Raw genomic sequence first — 20,568 nt, 5'->3', positions numbered from 1 at the left:
CATAGGTATACTGCCAATGTCTTCTAACCTTTAAAAGGTACTTTGAAGACTGGTTCCAAAACATTTTGAATCACTAACATCAGTCATCTGTCAACATTTCCATGGACCACCATGCAACATTATCAAATGTTTAACTGGTAACACTTGGCACCAGAGCTTGACAGACTGCTTGCAGATCTCCCACTGGGACCTGACAAACCACCAGTGGCCCACACGCAACAGCTTGAGATTGGTTAATTTGGAATATGTTATTTGTAATAAGCCTTCCACTGGATTCTTCCTTTTGTCTTTCACTAATCCTACTGTCTATCACAGTGAATCAAAACCAAATGTTAAAAATTGGGGGAAAGAACTCGTAAAAAGAACAGAAGATGATACTCTGAAAACAGATGGAGAAACTCCTGTTTCTGTACCCTGCCATGTTGAAGAAGTCCAGTTCCAAGTCCAAGACTGCTCACGTAACACACCTACATCGCCTCTACCAAGGGTAAAGAAACTGGAAGTCCATCACAGCATAAATTTACATTCAGAGGCTCACATTTTTATAAGAATGCACCTATGTACCTTTTCATTTTTCTGAATTTCTACACAAATCTGGAGTTTTTGAAAAGAAGTACAGTCTTTTGAAATTTTTTAGATTAAATGCAGGAAATAACTTTTGTAAACAGTTGTCTGTATGCTGTTGTTCAGCAAGCTATTCCACTGATGCAAAGTATAGCAATATTTAAGCATATTAATATATATCATATTTTCTGCTCAAAATATTTTTGTTATAATTTTTCTCATATGTGGCTAATATATATGTGGAGTAATTTAGCTCTTGTGAGCTGTGATGAACTGTGTCTTTCTTGATTTCTTGTATTGCGTAAGAATAAATTAGTTATTGTTTAATAATGCTGCCATTTAAAATTATCTGTATTTCCTTCCCTGTGTAGATTAATAACATGAGGTTTTCCAGTTTTTTAATGCTTTGGTCCAGTCTGAGATTTTTTTAAAGGATTTGATTTTTGAAAGATATTAAGTAGACATCTTCCTCCTTTTAAGACTTTGATCTTGAGAATACAGTCTTTCCTCTCAGTGTTGTAAATGAGCATTGTGAACTCTTTTACAAGGGATATAAATATTTTTATTCCGATTTTACATAAAGACGTGTGACAGGTAACAACGTTGTTTTCACTTCGTAACTTTTGCCCCTTTCAACAATGGTATTTTCTGCTTTCTGTGTCTTAGGATTTTTGCATTATTAATAGCCTAGTAACCTACTAGGTGGGACGTCTTCATCATACACTGAGGTTCATTCTGTTACCCGCTATATTCTTGCAATAAAATTCAAGCTTTACTTGAAGAACTTGTAATCTAAGCATCCTTTATATTTCTAGCAATATTTCTTGCTCTAGTAAAGCAGATACATATTTGAAGAAGAAAGTCCCTCAATGGAATGCACAAGGGTGCAGATGGTCAGTTTGCTGTGCTGAGCAAGACTCATGAAGCTCGTCTTGCTCTGTTTGAATAGATCTCATTCAGCACCTCATTCACAAGACTTCCATATTCACTACTGTTGCAGGCAAAACAGTCTCAATTTAGGGCATTTCACATAATTTATTAGAAATAAACAGAAAAGTTTCATCATTCATTTATGTATTGAGAAAAGAGCAAGAAAACACATTATTAAATAAAAATCTCAGAGAAATACTTTCCTTCCCTCTCCCCAGGCTCAACTTCTGCCCAACACCTTCCTGGCCCCTTCCTAATCTACACTCTCGGGGTGTCCCTGACCAGCATGAGTCACACACAGGCTGCACTCCCTCAGGGTGTCCCTGCCCTGGTATGGGCCACCCTCAGGTGGGCACACCATCCAGCAACCCTGTGTAGGCTGTTTCCATCTGTTGCGGAGCCAGCTCGACCTGCCCAGAGCACCCTGCAGCTGTTGCCTTCCAAACCCTGCTATTCATTCCGAATACAACTACTCAGTTAAGCCCGACTGTGCAAATACATAAGCCCTGAACTCCTCAAAGCCATTATGTGAGAGATATATATACACATGATTGCAGGATCTTGACCTAAATTAAGTATGCATGAAAACACTGGTGAGCTTCCTTTCACCATCCCTGCAATAAAAAGACTTTTTTTTTTAAATCAATTAAATTGTCAGGGTTTAATAATTCAATTAATTTTAATTCCTTGAATTAATTAATTTGTCAAAACTATGAATCACTCAACATAATGACTAGTACCTACCACTGGTCTCCAATACCTCTTACATACTGTTACTTCTTGTGAAATACTCCCAGTCCTAATTTGTAGCCAAACCACAGCACTGGGGAGATGAAAAGACACAAAGAAACCTTATATGCTCTGCAAATTACTTTCTTGAAATGAGCTCATTTAAAGAGTCTTCCATTCTAAAATTTTATTTACTGAAATTCTCCCAAAAAGTTCTGGAAGGAATCTTTTTCTTCATTGTTGCAGTGCAATCCAGAAAAGAAAAAAAAATGAAGCCACAATCAATTGTAGAAAAACAGTGCTACACCTTATTTTTGTTCCACTATAATCAGAAGTCTTGATGACCAGAGCCAAAACCATAAGAGCTAATGACTTCCGAGGAAAACTAAAGCTCACAGAGCTAGGAAAAGCTCCAAGAAGCCATTTAGGTCCTCCACTTTAAACAATTTCACTTCTCAGCTTTATCCTTTGATAACTTTCTCCTTTTGATGGATAGTGAATCAAGGATATCCCAAATCTTCCTCTCACACCTATTGTCTTTAAAAATGCATCTCATTTTCTGCCTTTGCCTTTCAGCTTTTGTCTTGATTATGTTATTCCTGTGCTCAGGTGTAGTCTCAGTTTTCACTTCCAACATGTTTCTCAAGCTTCAGTTTCGGAAAAAGCTCACCATTTGGCCAAATTTTCTTGTCTTTCCTGTCTTTCTGGTTCATGTCATTTCCTTACAGACCATCTACTTTCTTCAGTTCCTTTTACTACTGGGCAAGAGAACTTTTCTCCCAATCCTCTGAATTTGTTGAAGACTGACTGCCAGAAATACATAGATTTCATTTTCCTGTTCTTCCCATCCAAAGGTATACAAGCCTTAAGTAACTGGTCCCCAAGTTATCTTTCTCTGCTGTTTTATCAACAGTTTGTCCCTAATGCCTGGAAACAGATGTAGGAGATTCTCTGGTGGTTGCTTTTTCCAAAAAATATTAGTATCCAAAAAATTGTCTCACACATATTCCAGTAATTTGCTGCACAATTCACCAGGTAGTCAAAAGTTTCTATTGCCACCACAGAAGTGGTGATTCTGTCACTTAATGTCAAGATGTTTTATTTGCTTTCTTGCCCCTGTTTTAATGTTATATTTACACCTCAAGCTTGTCCCTATAGCACAAGGCCTAATGGGAACCTCATGGGGTTCCTGACTGGGTCCTCCCTGATCCTCTGCTCCCTGAGCCTTTGGGCCTGCTCAGGGACATTCCCAGGACTGCCATAGGCAGAAAGGGATGGAAAAGTCCTGGTAGCCCTCAATAACATCTCACCCTCAAGCTCCTGGGAGGCAGCGTGCTTGCCACCATAGCAGGTCCAGACGACAGCGAGATTTTTCCACTGCTCACAGGACAGAATTACCTGCAGCCACCATTGCCATCTTTCATTTCCTCCTACAAACCCCAAGGTTTGTAGGTTTGTAGGTTTGAACCTCATAGCCTTGAGTCACACAGCTTTTTCTTCTCTGATGGTACAATATTTTGTCCCACAAGCTTGAGTGGTCTTGCCTGCTCAGCTACACCATTTCTGAATCAGGCAGAGTTTCTTGGTGGTTAAATCCTTTATAGTCCCTATATAGCATCTGTACAGTATTTATGGGCCCAAAGCTGTGCCTTCTACAGGTGTGTGCGTAGAAGTTAACAGACAGCCAAGGCACTTTATATTACCTTAATTGTCTATTGACTGCTTCCTTGATTCATAATATCTTCAGTGAGATAGGAAAGGAGGAAAGGAGGCAGAAAGAAGGAATCTGCTTAGAGACACTGTTTAGTAGTGGACTTTGCAGTGCTATGTTAACGGTTGGTCTTGATGATCCTAAAGGTCTTTTCCAACCTAAACAATTCTATGATTCTACTATTAATGAAGCCAAATAAACCAATTCCTGTTAGGATTCAAGAATGAAGCCTGACAGGCCAATGGTGCTACAAACCCCAGCACACAGGACAGCTGAGGGACAAGGTGCTGACCCCTTGGCTGGAACAGCGCACATTAGTGTAATTATATCCTGACTTTGTCCCAAAACCTAGCAAGGGTTACTGCGTTGTCTTCTGGAGATTGCAGTCATAAAATTAAGTCAGCCGTGGGCAATATATTCAGTTCACTTTCATACACACACTGCAAGCCTTGTTACCCGGGCCTCACAAAGCATCTCTTGAAAAAGGAATACAAGATACTCTTTGTAAATAAAAGTTCATGAGTCTGAGGAATGAAGTAATTTTCCAAAATCTCAGTGAACGATATTCTTTTTCACGAGCTGATGAGAACCCAAGAGGTGGGCTTGAGGGAAAGGATCTGAATGGAGCATGTTAGAGAAACCACTTAGCCCTATTAGCCCATGGCACAGCCAGGCTGTTTCTCTTCTCTTCCTCCTCCTCCTCCTCCTGCCCACAGCCTCCCCACCCCCATGCCAAAAGTAAAAGTTGGTCTAGCCGTTTTCTTAATAAATTTGGCACTTTCTGCCTTCCACTGAATAAACTGGGGATGTTAAAAAATAAACAGTAATGAGAGTTAATGCTTCACGTGGAGCAGTCAGATGGAGGGGGGGGTGGAATGGGGGGAGGAAAGGGTGACCTCACTTTCTGAACGGCAAAGTTTGAGTGGGAGGGTCTCAACACGAAAGGTAAAAAAGGGAATGATGTGAACATGTGAAGGAAGCCAGAGCACTGAGCAGAGCGTCAGTCTGTATCCTGACAGGGGGAGATAAGGTGGCTGGGGAACCAGCGGTGCTTTCCTGGAATACAATCTCTGTTTGACACTCTCTGCTTAAGCACTGCCCATCTGTATGTTATTGAGCTGAAGCCTCTGGGGAAAAAGAGGAGCCACAGGCACAGAGAGTGAACGAGAGAGGCAGCAAAAGAGCTTTTCTTCCCTTCTTTTCTTTTTTTTTTTCCTGTTTTTTTTTTCTCTTTTAAATAAGGATCTGGTTATACTGCCTTGAAGTGCCACATCTGGAAACTGAACGCTGAAAGAAAGTTAAAATAACTGAGGCACCACTAAGCCAAGGGGGGCTGATTGCAGAAGAGGGTAAACAATTACTGAGACGCTAGAAGACCACTGCTGGATGTAAGGGGAGGAAATGGCTTTGATCTCCGCCTGGCCCCTCGTTTCTCCTATATTATTCTTTTTGAGATGCTTCTCGTCCAGCACAGCCTCGAGTGAGGGAAGTGTTTTTCAGTTTGACATTGAAGGTAGCTCAGCGGTCAGCGTGCAAGAAGCCACTGTTATCAGAGGGCAGCAGCAGGCAGTAGCTACTGGAAGTTGGGTGACTTTTGCTGAGGTACAGTAACTCCCTTCTCTCTCTAGTGTCTGCGCCTTTCTGCTTTCATCTCTCTGTCTTGAAGCTCCCATCTGGTTAACGTTAGCTTATTCATTCGGTCCTTAAAGCGATACCAGATATTTTTTGAGGGGGGGTCTGAGACATTGCATTTCGGGACTGGAGAGATACAGTTCAGACTTCAATATGTACACATGCCCTGCCTGCTGTGAGCAGACAGCTGCTGTACTCTGCAGTGAGGCTGGCTTAACACGTCTCTGACTTTGCTGCCAACATAACTAAACAGGCCTGTCCAAACAGAGCTATTTTACAAGGGTTAATTGTCACAACACTTTTCTGCTTGCCTTATTGTAGGTCCTGGGATTGTAATTCACTTAAATTTCCAGAAAGAGTCTGCCTTTTGATGGCAAACACCGTACTGTGGAAGTTTGTGCTTTTGTCTCTGGATGCTGTCTGCCTCCAAAATCTGAAGCTCCTTTTCGCAATGAAGGCAGGGATAATAAATCAAATGCGCGTAGGAAACTGCCTGCAGAGAAAACACCTGCAGAGGTTTTAAGACTTCCAAGAAGTATGAGGTTGGGATTAGTGACAAATGAAATTAGAGAGATCTGAGAAGCAACTTGATGGTGGAAAATTTTCCTGCAACCCCTGCGTTTTGGGATTGGTTGATAATCCTCATTCTAGCAAGGCTGCGTCAGGAATGGACTATGCAAAAATACAGCTTGATAAAACAATATATTAATCCAGCATACACTGGGAGGGGGGGACTGTAATGTCTCATGCGTGGGAGATGCAAAGTTGGAGGCAAGTTGGTTTACATAAGGTCATGGGAAGGGAAAGAGTAGTTCTTCTAGCGTAACATCCAAAAATGAGGTGAAAATAGCACAGCCATGTCACTGTGACAGTATCAAGATCGCAATCTCTGATATCACATAGCTAATTTTCCCCCTACGCCTCCAATTGCCAGAACTAACAGCCATGGGAATAAGTGCACAAGCCCTTCAGACAGCCGGGGTTACCGTGGGGCTGGGCAGAGCTCGTGCCCCTGCTGCAGCAGCTCCAAGCAGCTGGGCAGCCTCAGAAAATGCCTGCCCACCCCGCCAGGGACTCAATGCGAAACATGACCTGTGTGAGAAAACTGGAGGCTAAACATTTCTCTGCTCAGCACAGGGGCTCTCGGGAGCCATCCTGGGCTTGGACAGGCTCCATAATGTGGGATGTACAGTTCTTATCTGGATTGGGATCAGCCCCAGGAAGCTGCATTGCCACCTGTTGCTTACTAACATGGAAAGCCCCTCAATGAAATGCCTGATTTAAGAGCTGGATGGGGTTTGTAGCTGCTTTTCACAGGATAATGGGCATAAATGATTATTAGCCTTTCTCAATATGATTGTGTAGTATGGTTTTCACAAAGACACAGTTCACATTGCTTCATTTTAATATGCTAGACTTTGCTTCAGAAAGGTGTTGTGAGATATATTGGACACTGCAGGGGAATGACACTTTAGTCTCCTTCACCCATTTCAATCCTCCCTGAAGTTTAATTTGTAGAGTCCAATCTAATAGACTCACTAACTGGTGTTTGCTCTGGCAGTCTATTTCAGCCCCTGCAATGGTAGCATTTAGACTCTGGATCCCATTTTACAAATTAATGATGTTGCCTGCTATCATGATGCCAAGGCTCTTGGCTGCAGGTTGTTATGGTTTCATGAGGAAGGAGCCAGGATTTCAGGCTCCTTTACTAGATGCAGATTCACCTTATTATTGCATTTCAGGGCCCACCTCCATGGCAATTTCCAAGGAGGTCCAGTAGGATGCTCTTTTGGGATAGGGCTGATGGCTGATGGCTCTATAACAGTAAGAACCTGCTTACCCATTGATCCGTGTACATAGTTTGTTACAGGAGCTGGGGAACCAGCTCTAAACCCAGAGGTTGATGTAAGGGCCAGAGAGTAATGGTCTGGTAGTCTCTCAGCCAAGGAAGGAGCATTTCCTTTGGTCCTCAGAGAGCTTCCCCATCTCACAGCCCACCTCCCCTCCCTCAGGCCTGGGAATAGGGTTTATCCCAGCAGGTTTGAATTAGCCTCTTTCGAAGCCCGAGTTCTTAACCCACAGCTCACAGTGAACCACAGAGTAAACTCCCTTACACAATGCGGTTTGATTCAGCTCCTTCGTCTAAATATTGACTCAGGCCTGAAGCTCTCCCAAGCAGACAGAGGCTGTTAGTCACATTGAATAGTGCCAAATTATAGAAAGGGGGCAGATTTACAAGGCAGAATTACAGAGCCATGGATGGTGCTTCATGGTGGACTGTGGTGCCAGTCAACCGTGACATGAAACATGTCACTGTAAAGCTGGAGCACAGATCAGGGCAGACAGAAATCATCATGTTTCAGCATGTGGGGCAGGTGCTGATCAGCATTTGCCCCACACATGATTCTGCTCCACACATCTTCAAAATTTGCAAGGTCTGAAACAGTGTTGCTGGGAGTTTCCAAGCTATAACAGGTGGGATGCTCTTAAATCTTGTTGAGAGTTCAATATTATGAACCCATGGAGGAACAGGATACCCCACTTATTGTAAATACATATTAGTGAATATTTCTCAGTTTTCCACTCCTCTTCCTTTCCCATGTTTGACAAGTCTAAACTCAGAGGAACTGGGAGAAGTGCTTTAAAAACTCAGAGTTAATGTTAATGTGGAATGGCAGGGAGAACTAACTACATTTTCAAAGCTATGTTAATATGCTGTACCCATGCACAGAGCCGACCATGGGTTAGAATTGGACCTCAGCAACATCTAGTAGCTTGGTGCCCTGGTTGTTAATCAATACATGATCCAGTCCACCTCAATTAGACATGCAAACTGTGCCTAAAATTTTTCAATCCAAATCAGGCACTGTCTTCAAGGATAAAACCAAATTCCCCATACAGTAATGGAGACACCAGGTTTGTTAAGCCTCTAATTCCTAGCTGTCTTCCCTGGAGGCCCTCAAAGGAGCCTCTTCCTCTGTAAGGACTATGTGAGGTACTCACTTCAGGACAGCTTTATTAATTGGCTAAAGGCTGGGACACAAAATGAAGATGTTTACATTAACTGGACTAGATTCCACCCAATGAAGTGTCATGCTACCTGCATAATGATCACTGGTAGTGACCATCATGGAATAAGGTATCTAGCTCTCTGCCTCTGTTTTAAGAAGAATGCTTATAAATTGATGAAAATTATTCAGAAAAGTATCATGAGAAGTATTACAGTGGTAGGAATTGGAAGATAGCTGAGAGACTCTGCAATCCAATCTGCTTAGCTCAGAGGGAGGTTAAGAAAAAACTTTGAACTTATTGTGTAAGCACATACACAGGCAAAAAAAAGTTAATAATAGGCTTGCTAGACTAACAAAAGGAGGTCTCATCATACGCAACAACTGGAAACTGAAGGTGTCCCAGTTCAGACAAGTAGTTACAAATTTTAATTTCAGAGGTAATTAAGCAGTGGAGACTTTATCCAGTTGTGTTGGATTGTTTATCAAGAGGCAGATCAATATGAAAAGCACTCTCAAGTACTCAGTTGCTCTTGTGCTATTTAGGATTATTAAGTTCCTTGGCTCACAAAGACAATAAGGGGACACAGGGGAGATGTTACAGTGCCGAATCCTGATGTGTACGGGGAAACAGTGAGAAACAGAAGGAGAATGACCACAAAGCACTGATCCAGCTTACCAGTAAAACCCAGCCACAGTTGGTGGCATTAAGTCAGAGACTGATTTTTCCAAATATTTTACCAGAAAGATTCATCAGAAATGGAAGCAAGGGATTTAAAACAGACAGCCAGATATCAAATGAAAGCAAACAAGCAAGTGGCAAACATCAGAAACCTTTGGTTTGGGGTTTCACACATTAGCTTGGACACAGCAGAAGAAAAGGGGGTGGTGAGACACTTGCAGTTTTGGTGAGGCATAGAGTCAAAACTGAAAACCAGAAGTAACTTCTGAGAACCATATATCCCCTTGTCAAACACACACCTTTAAAATAAGAGATAGGTCATACATTACCATTTGGGGTCTGAAGCCTGCCACTGTCAACATTTGCATTTGTAAATTCCACTGATTTTAATTATATAGATGTAGATTTTTTTCCCCAGTAGGGAGAAAGTTCCTTGCAAACAGTGCAAGAGTACAGAGTCTAAGGTGAACATGAACATCGGCACAAGATGTCTAACACTAAATATGGCAAATTATTCCCTGTGATCCATGTTGTGCAGTCACTCGCTTCAGTGCAAAATGAATGTAAGGTGATATCAAGAAGAAGAATCATTTCATTCTGATGTAAATGACTACATGATGTCAAGAAAATAGCAAAGAGAGACCAGTATAGGAGATGAGTATAGGTAGGATTAGTGGAAGAAAGGGAAGACAGATCTTTTTGTGGAGACACTTGCCAAGGAAGAAAAGAAGATTTCAAATGTCCTCTATGGAAAGAAGTAGTGAAGCGAATAGTGGGAAAGGAAGCAAGCTAGAACAGAAAGAAGACAAAAAAGAGGGAAAAAATTAGAGCAAGAATGAGATAATCAAAACCCTGAAGTGTAAAAATAATGAAGTAGTTGGGACAGGGCAGGAAGCCAATTCCCAGAGTGAAGGAAGGCATGATGTTGTTGGACAGATGGAAGAGGAAAACTGTTTCCAGCATCAGTGTTTTTGGCTCAGGGGAAAGGCAGAGAAGCAAAAGAAGTCCTTTAAAGGAAACAATTATCATAGTCAAGGCAAAAATAGCCATTTACTATTAGAGACCAGAAGAGGCAGAAGTTATCTGATGGACCTTTAACGTTAAAATGATATGTTTCACAATCATTTTTTCCCACCTGTCTTCTACCAGCAGCTGCTGCTCTAAATTTTCAAAAGCAAGAAACATTTGAGGTGCTTGCTTTCTGGTTCTCTAAAGTGATAAGCAATACTTAGCACAGGACCTGTGACAAATTCACCTCTCTAAAATGGCTCACATAAAATATATAAAAGAGAGAAATCAAAAGTCCCAGCCACTTGTTAACCAAATCTCAAACTATCGCCAAATCACCTTCACCCCTTCCTATATAAAGGTTGGAACAGAAAGCCTTGCAGGCTGTTTAGAAAAACCACAATTTGATCCTTACTTGTGGCATTAATCTGTTGAAAACAAACTAGCACTAAAAGAAGCAGCAGAAGACCTAATCCGGAGGTGTGAGCCAAAAAGGGTTTTAGCTTGACAGAAACCTTTATACTCTTTTAAGCTAATGGGAGCTGCATCTACCTTTAAAAAAGCAGATCTTTAAACAAATTCATTTCAGACCCCTGAGGTTATGTTAGGTTAACTCCCATAATGGGCAATTTGGATTTCTAGCTGCTGTGTTTTTCTGGTACAACAAGGTTATGCTCTGAGAAATGTCTATTAGTGGGGAGGAAGTTTTACTGCAGATGTTTGTGATTCCAGCTTAAGTTTCTCATCAAAGCTCTAATGAAAATCAGCTGCTTGGAGTAGAGCAGCCAGACCCCAAACCTTTTAAATCATAGGAAGCTGAAGCAAATGGAAGCACAGGATAGAGCAGTTGGATAGTGGGAAATGTTCTCTGTTTCAAGAAGGTGCATAAAGCATCCACCAGAACAATGCAATTTAAACTCTACTGCAGCGAGTTCCCACAAAGTTTTGGGCAAGTACCAGCAAAGTGCCCCAAAGCTTATTCAGGGTTGTGAAAACCAATAAAAGGCATTTCATGCCTTCTCTTATTCATGACATGGGAATCAAGGAAGGAATTAAAAGTCCAGTTTTTCCAGGGGGCATGAGCAGCAATAAAAGAATTGGTTGCTGAAGAACTTGTCCTGATTTAAACTGATAACAATTCCAGCTCCTAGTGTTTAAGAGCTGCGTAAAATAGGTCTAGTTTCTGAGTAATATATAACCAGCCACTGATACTTTATAATTTTCTTCTGGACTTAGATTTCAAACACCCAAATATATTGGGTTTTATATTTTAATTGGTCCTCTTGAATGTTTGGATCTGATCCCAGTTGATTTTCAGACACCACCATGTTTGGGTTATGCATCCTAATGCAAGATTCAACAATTGCTGAATAGTACTGTATACAAAGCTTTTGGAGCTCCTCAGTTTTTGAAAGCTAATTCTTTGTCATTAAATGATCTCAAAGAGATTTTCCTAACTATCAGTCAGGATACATACAGCATGTTTGGCAACGCAAACAGAGTAACTAAAATGCAATAAATATGATCTGGCTTTGCCGTTCCTGTTTAGCTGTACTGTGCAATTCTTTAGATGGTTATTTTATTAAAATAAATACTTCAGAAATACTATAACTCCTTTTTTTAAATTATTTTTAAGACAAACCAGCACGAAACAGTGCTAAAACCCCAGCATTCAAGAGTTACTAAGATACCTAATATGAGCCAAAGAATAATAGAGGGTTGTGAAAAATTTTTTAGAAATTACTATTCCAAGTTTACAAGACCATAAGAAGAACTAAAATGTTATTTTTAAAGCCCTGACGTATGGAAGCAAGGGAGCATGGGAAGAACTGGTGCATTTGAATGTTAATTTGAACTGCAATTTAATAATTACTGGATAAAAAGACTCTACCTGCATAAACAGCTTCCAATATGATCTGTAAAAATACCCATTTCAGATAAAACTGTAAGGTTCTGAATCACTGTTTGGCTCTGTCTTCCCAACAAAAATGAATAAAAACTAACTCATTCAACCTTTCACCACTGGTGCCAGGTAGAAGAAAAAGCACATGGAAACAGCAACTAAGCTGGACCATTTCTGGGCTGCGTTGTACCCTGTTACCACTCTACGAAGCGCCCTGTTACTGTTGTATGAAAGGCCTCCTGAGTGGCAAGACATGAGCAGACTTCTTTTCTGCTAAGGCTAATGCAAGGCCAATATGTCCTAGGGTTTCTCACCATGGTTTCCCACCTCTGAGCCTGGATGATAGCCTGTGGAGAGCCCCAGAGAGCCTGCTGTGCTCCCTTTATGCTGTGCTCCCCACTCCTGGCTCCCAGGACCCTTCCTCGAAAGCATTCTGTGGAAGAAAGCTTTTGTCCAGAGAAAACCTGTTCCAGCATCTTTAAAAAAAAAAAAAAAGCTGGCAGGGTACAGCACAGCCCTCCCTACCCAGCTATTAAAACAGCTATTAAAATCCTACATACCAAGGTGCCCCAGAAAAACGAACACAGCCTGGCCCAATGAGGGATGACAAGGCCTCCGGACCACCAGTACCTGGCACAGACCCATTTGGGGTGGGGTGGACAGGTATTGAAGGTCTAGACATGATATAAGGTCAGAGGGGATTTGTGCATCTTAGCTTTTCGCAGGTTTGTGGTTTTCTGTGACTCCCTACTTCCCATCAATGGCAAGGATTGTCTGCAGAGGCTCAACAGTCTCTAAGGCACCAGCTAATTCCTTTTAAGTCAGGTGAAAACAGGGGTTTGGGTGAGGAATTTTTGTGACGGATGAGAAAAGAGTCTTTTTTTTTCCTCCTGATGAATCTATTCTTCCCTCTTTTTGAGCCAACAAGAAAATAATTTACTCATTATCAGACTGTGCCTGTGATGAATCAAGCCATGGACCAAGAGGCAGTGAGAGGTTGGGGCAGGTTATCCCTTCTCCTGAGCCCTGGCCTTTTGTCTCTCCTTCAGAGCACAACTTCTTCCCTCCTCCATGCTGGATGTAAGGCTTGTAGCACACATTTAACCACAGGGAGCTGTTTCCCTTCCTTCCCTCACATTTGCAAAGCTCTGGCACCATCAAAGGGGAGAATAGCCTGGAAACATGACACCTTCCCATCAGCTCTGTGGGCACAGGACTGTGTCCCACAAACACGGTCGCACTGGCTTTAAAGGCCAGTTTTTGTTTTTACCCCTTGAAAATTTTTGCCTCTACCTGGAAATCTTTCAGGGAGTGCTGTAGTTTGTCAGCTGATTACATCTCACTTATCTGGAGGACTCAAGAGGAGAAAGTATGACTCAGAATGCACATTTGATGTGTTTGTGGTTACTGGGTGAAGGGCGGTTAATGAAGAAATAACTCAGAATTGTTTGTCCCTTTTCCTGTAAATTGTTCTCCTTGAATAAACTTAGCAAATTTTTTAAAGAGAAAAATCAAATAGCTACCTTTCCAACTGCATATTTTCTATTTCCAACAGTGAGCATCTGTAAGAGTAGGTCTTTTACTTAGTGGCTGTAGTAATAAGTACATTAGAGCAGAGGCTGGTATTAATCTCTAATCCTTAACCAGCTTGCAGACAGCTAAAACATTTTAGCCCTCCCCCTTTTTGGAGAAGAATGCCTTTTAAGCAGAGGCTTTGTCTTTCCCACTGTATATGGAAAAAATGACCACACAGTTCTACGGAGAATGCCTAGCGGAGAAATGTTTATGTTGGATCCAACCCCATCTCTGTTGCTGAATGGCATTTTGTTTTCCACTTGGACTGGGGAAGGGGTAACAGTCTGGAAACATTTTCAACACAGGAAATTTTTTTTAAATTAAATACAATTACTTAGTCAAGGTAATAGATAATGTTGTTGCTCTACATAAAGCCATCTGGCTTTCAGCTATTATTTGTTTTTGCGGGAGTCACTGTTATGCTGTCACTATTACAAGGGCGGCATGCACAAGCCCACTCAAAGAACAAGAATATAGAGTGACAGTGGGCTGGGGAGGTGGTTCCTTTTAATTTTTCCCTGTTGCCCATGCTGTGTTTTGCTTATTGGTTTGGAGATTACCCATGTGCAATTAGCCGTATTCACTTTCTCTCCAACTGCCAGCTCTACTATCCAACAGGGAGAAATAGAAGGTAACTTGTGTTCCGTAGCTCCCCTGCCAGCAAGATTTTACCTAGAATTGGAGCAACTAGTTTCAGTCTTGCTAGTTTTAGTTTTAGCAGTCTCTAAGCTCTTTGTCTAAAACTTCGGAAGAGGGTTTCCATTAGCATCATAAGCTGTTCTTTATTATGATCAAAAATAAACTTCTGTTTTGCAAGCTGATGAGTTGATAACTCCTCACTGGATACATAAATATTCCCAGTTGTCAGGGATAAGTCAGCAAGTGAAGTTTTCAAATCAGACTGTTATTAAGTTAGGGCCTTGTCCTGTCTTCCTTAAGGCAACCAGAATTTTTCAGTAAATTCTGTGTAGAGGTCAACCTCTCTGTACATATAAACTATGGAGCTCTTATAGTGTTAAGTTGTTGCTTAACACATCAACTAAATTCAGTCATCAGATATAGTCTGTAGCAGCTGCAGACTGGCCAGACACTGTGTGTGTGGCTCCACACCAGCCATAGCTTTGTGGTCTCAGGTGGGGGCATCACTGGGGATGCAGACAAAATGGGACAATATTGAGATCCACGCACAGGGGATGACAGAAAGGGCACTAGTAACAGAAAATAAGGCTTCGTTTTTTTCATCACTCACTGAATAATTCATTTGCTGAAAAAGATAACAGATTCAAAACAAGCGTCACTGCTTTATTTATTTTTGTGTTTGAAGATTCAAATTACTGAGCTTCACAAAAACACACCACTGCAGCTTTAATGAGTATTTAATATCACTTACATAGAAAAACCCATTATTACATTAATTTGACCAGACCTATGGCAAATGCAACCGGTGAGGCTTTAATTTTCATGGAACCTATCTCATCTTAGAATTTAATTTAAAAAACAAGAATATGTAACAATATTGGGGGTTTTCACTGAATGACTGTTTCAGCAAGAAAGAATTTGCTTTTACATTTGTAAGCTAAAGAGCAAAACAGAAAGCTTGTTATTGTGTAATTCACATAGTTGCTCTAGTTTGTAATCTCATTAAATGCAATTATAACTGTGGTACCTGTCAAGATAAGTGGATAAAGAAGATTATGAGCATTGTGCCCAAAACTCTTCACCAGCTTCTGGTTAATTCCTAATTTGCAACTTCAGTGGAACACTGGAAGCAATATATATTTCATAGTTAACAATGTCAGAAATTTGAGAGAACTATATAGGAATTTAATGTATAACACCAGGGTGCTTATTATAAAACTATCATTAATATCGATTTGGAGACTCAGCTAAAAAATGTGTTCCTCTCAGAAATGTTTACAATTTTAAAAATAGATTTGAAATTGCAAATAACTAATTTGCATGAGGTTTCTGCACCTTGAAATGCTAAAAACTGAAGAGTGGCTTTTGCATGCAGACAGTTCTCTAACAGCTGTAGCATCCTATTAAATGGGGTAATTAACTGTCTAGCTATGATGTCACACACTGAATTAATTTCTCCACTAATAATAGCTAGAATGTGACCTTTCTAGTTCACAAGAATTTGATACTGTAGACCAGAGGTAATGAAGGCTTATAGAAATTATAAATAGAGCTTGGAGGCCTAACAGGAAGCTGGTGAGCAAGCTTGTTTGTTTTTAATTCTCTAGGTTTGTGAGGCTTCAAAGCTCAGACAATTTTAGCAAAAATCAACGGAGAAGAAATAAAATTGCAGAGCAGATGCCTGCTTTTATCTGCATGTTGTGCAGTACCTCACAGTGTAGAGCAGGACTTCTGTCCATCGCTATGATGATTTTGATGGTAAAGTATGTCTGGCCAACAGGTCAGTTACTGACTTCTGGGAGCCTCATTCTGCAGAGAAAGACAAAGATTGCTCTGAAAAGTCACTTCATAGGGATTGATAGGTTCAACTACAAAGACAGACTTGAATTTGCTATTACTTAAAGTCTGGGAATTTGAAATCCATTTATTTCTTCAAACGGTAACTTAAGCTAAAGTGAAGTATGACAGCTCTTGGAAAGGGGATCACGAGGGCATTTTATTTTTTTAAATTAGTTATAGTTTAACGCAGTGGATGGAAGAGCTCACAGCAACCTCTTCCATGGCCAAGATCTGGTCTAGGAAGATGTATTTAGCAAATTACAAGAAATTAACAAGGCAGGTTAAAAGGAGAATTCGTCAGCAGAACTAATGTTATTTGTACTTTCAGTAAGACCTCCAGTTCTTCATTTGTTTTTTCAAGAAGAGGAAAATGTTTTAATTATTGTATCTAACAAAAACAAATGCCCTGAAAGATATTTTTTACAAAAACTTCTACATCAAATAGTTTTTTCCATATTCATATTTCCTTTCTTTTATGAATTGAAGAAAACACATTTTCTAAAAAATATCTTAAAAGCTCTCCTACAAAGTTATTTTCAACTTTTCATGTGAAATTTTAACACCAAAATGTAATTATTCTTCTTCCTCCCTACCCTCTTTGACTAATTCTTTTCATAGATCTGGTATGCTTTGGCAGTAAATCCTTGCAGGTCACTCATAAAAATCACTCTCCGATTACGCTGTGTGGCCTATTCCTCAGAAAGGATGGAGAAAAAAAATGGGAAAGGCAGCACAATGCCAATCATTGCTGTGAAAATAAATATGCAAATGGCTTTAAAGTACGGCTGTGTAGCTGGAAGCCAAAACAGTTCTTTCAGCAGTGATTCAAAAAGACTGGAAGTCTTGGGTCCAGAAACAGCTTTATATTCCCTGCAGGCATCTGAAACAAACAAATCATGAGCACAAGAAATGTCTGACCATGTGGGGATATTCGTTATTCCTAGTGGTTCTCACTAGTTCTCTTAAAAGACATGAAGCTGTTGACTTGTGTCACTGCTGTGGATTACATTGGGTACATCAGGACACTGTAATCTGGGATTACATTGGGTACACTGCTGTGAATTACACTGAGTACCTCTGGACACAGTTCTAGGCAACCAGCCCTAGGTGTCCCTGCCTGAGCAGGGAGGTTGGATCAGGGCACCTCCAGAGGTCCCTTCCAACATCAACCATTCTGTGATTCTGTGATGCTGTGTGACTATGGTCATTATTCCATTTTACAGACTAAGCAACTGAGTGAAAAAGTAATGTTCGTGGTCACACAAAAAATGAGCAGAAGAATGTGTTTTCCTGAGTCCCGATATCCTTATGAACTTAGGGACAGAGGAGCTCCTGCACAGAAGCCGGGTGATGAATTTCTCATCTGTTCAGGGAGAGGAATATTTTTCCATATGTTAATTTCAAACAACACAATGAAGCTATTGCTGTGAAGATGTTAGACTAGAGGTGAAGGGTATGTCATGAAGTGGGTAAATGACTAGAACCAGGTACAGGGAAAGGCAAAGCAGAGAAGAGAAGTAAGAGGACAAATGGAAAGAAGGACAGGGAGGACATGAGCATGAGTAGAGAACAAGGCAGCAACAGAAAGGTTGTGGAAGCCAATGGTGGGCAGGTGGAGATCCGTAGACCGTAAGTATAGTGTTCAGATGCTCCATTAATAGAAGCAGACCAAAAGAAGTACAGAGGCCTCCCCCAAGAAGGGCTAATGAATGACCATCTCATCTGGTTGGCATTTACTGTAAGACTGTTTAAATGACATTCAAGCCTCATTGCCAACAAGAGAGACATGTAATACAGACAAGACTAAAAGGTAACCTATAAATAAAAACTAGAATGAACGTGTGCTATAAATATAAACTGAGGAGCCATGGATTTAATCAATGCCTCACTATATATAAATGGACCTATTGGAACATGCTGTCTGCAGCAAATCCCCCATTGCTACAAGTACTCACGACGCTTTTGAGGAAATGGTAACTACACAAATCTCTCTCCGTATGATTATTCTTTCTCCTTTGGCAAATTCAAATCCATCCAAATTTGGGGGACATGAAAGCTAGGATAAATTGATAAACAAATTATTTGCAACTATATAGTTATGATTGCAAAAATGTGGCAGGGATATAAATGACTGTTAGGACAATACCAGAGCTGTCATCAAATGCTTGTTTATGAAGAGCCCAAGGACACCTTCTAAAAATACTTTTCTCACTCCTGCCTCAAAAAAATCAGAAAAAAAACAAAGCAGAGAGAACTTAATTGGTCAAATTTTACCCCAAGTCATACACTTCACATAAGATCCATCAGATCATCAGATCCTTTGTCCACATGGTCTACCATAGTTATATCTATACCGTAGATAGTAGTTGTAGAGGTGGATCCTTCTGGCAGGTTGGACGAGTAAGAAAAATCAGTGTCTAAATACAGCCATCTGTTACCTCAACCATTTCAGCTGTTAAGAGACAGATATCACCTCTCAAGCTTCTCCCATAGCAGGTATTGAGGTAAAAAAGGTAGAAATTTGCTCTGCATTTCTTGGTTACACTTTGTTGGTGATCTTGTGAACAGTTTAGTGATTATGTGTGGAACAGATGAGGATAAAAGCTGTGAGGAAGAGGAACAATGCCAAATAATATTCAAAGCAGCAAGTAATATTAAAAGCACTGTTTTAATGCAGTTATTACTGATTTTGGAAAACACGAATCAGGAGTCCGATCATACAGAGACATTTGGTAGCATTTGATTCTGGGTTCAGTGATTTCTTATCTCCTAGTTATGAAGTGTAACAAGACAGTCTTTCATGGTTAGCTAAGCAAATAGGAAAGGCAGATTACCTGCTGATGCACACTTGTCAGATATCTTACATGAGCTACTGTACCTGCAAAATACGTACTGTTTCCTGCAGACAGACAAAACCAGCATAGTTCTAACCTTTATCAGTCAAATTCAACCCAAGACTTAACAGCATTTCTCAGCTGTAGTCAATGTTTGGTATAAAAGTGTTTCCAGCGAGACCTGGTGAGCTAGCACCAGTGAGTTCCTCACCCACAAAAGTGGAAAAGTCTGGATGTGAATGATATCGGAGCATCACACACAGCCTGGATGGGCAGAGCATTGGCTGGATAAGACTCGAGATGGGGGTAAATTCTTCCCCTGCCAGAAACAGGGCTCCATCTCCGTAACTTAAAGGCATGTTCATGTAGACCATTCAAACCAGAGCATTAAACCACCCTATTAGTCTGGTAAGCTCAATCTCTGATGGGGCCAGTGCAGCTGCCTAAGCATTCAGAAAGAGGGAAATGCATGCACGCCTTCCTATCTGCTCTTTCTACACAGCAAGTGTAATTCATAGCTTTTCTAGTGAACATGTGAGTCCATCCAGTTCTCTGGGACCAAGGCAGCTACCAGCATGGCTGAGTCAACATCAGGACCCTGCAGAGCAAATATAGCTATATCCTTTCCCCCCACTTAACCCTCAACCATTCCCATGTACACACACACTTTTGAGATCCCCTGTAGTCCCAAGATACTCCTAAATGCTACACATGCTGAATGCTTGAGCCAAAATGTAACTTGCAGCAGTTGAGCACCTTTTCAGTAAAGTGCATGGTGGCTGTGTAGGAGGGCAATGAGCCCAGGGCTCCTGAGTGCACTGCTCACCAGTCGTATGTGCCGGCATGCAGCTGCAGTTGCACACTGTGTGTACTGTAGATCTGCTGGAATTTGTGTTTTGGCAACAAATGGAGAGGGGTTTCTCCACCAAAGGCAGGAAGTTCAGGACAGTGGTTCGCAGTGTTACTGCAGCTCTTTTTGTTTGCATAAAGTTCCCAGCAGACTGAGGAAGAACTAAATCTTTGTGTCTATGCTTATGAATAACACAGTTTTGACCTGCAGAATTTGAAACGTCTGTTACTTTGCTCCCAGGAAGCAAGAAATGGTCAAATGTCCATCAGTCTACAACCGGCAGTCTGGGTTTTAAAAATCCATGTTTAAATGTACTGGAAGTCAATTATGTTCTGAGCTGGAAAGCAGATGTAGAAGCCACATTGGTGCCTTCAGTACTTTCTTGCTGAATGAAACACCAGAAAAAGACTTATATCTATCTGAGGTAAAGAAGATTGTTTTGTAGTTAATGCTTTCCAGGCATGATAAGTCATACAATTTGTGCCTACCCAGAGTGGTTTTAGGCTAGGATGCCCATGGAGTCAAACACTTTATTCACCTCCCAGTTTGGCAAAGCAGTATTTTTAGTGGAGCAAAAAGCATGCATTTTGGAGGGAACCAGAAGGTGTCCTTAGAATGGGGTTGTGCTCCTTTCTGTGCTAGAGCTTAGCTGCGTAGTTACTTG

At 40.9% G+C, this 20,568-nt stretch overlaps 1 protein-coding gene across 1 annotated transcript in view; it reads left to right on the top strand.

Moving 5' to 3' along the window:
- The first annotated feature begins 4,909 nt into the window (after positions 1-4,909).
- LAMA4 (laminin subunit alpha 4) overlaps positions 4,910-20,568 on the top strand; it is a 102,917-nt gene continuing 87,258 nt past the window's right edge. The window contains exon 1 of the mRNA XM_075087462.1: positions 4,910-5,536. Coding sequence (XP_074943563.1) covers positions 5,336-5,536 — 201 coding nt within the window. The 5' untranslated portion in view covers positions 4,910-5,335. The remainder of the gene's footprint in view (positions 5,537-20,568) is intronic.

Source organism: Phalacrocorax aristotelis, chromosome 3, assembly GCF_949628215.1.
Source record: "Phalacrocorax aristotelis chromosome 3, bGulAri2.1, whole genome shotgun sequence".
Taxonomy (NCBI): Eukaryota; Metazoa; Chordata; class Aves; order Suliformes; family Phalacrocoracidae; genus Phalacrocorax; species Phalacrocorax aristotelis.
This window is presented reverse-complemented; position numbering and strand designations above follow the sequence as displayed.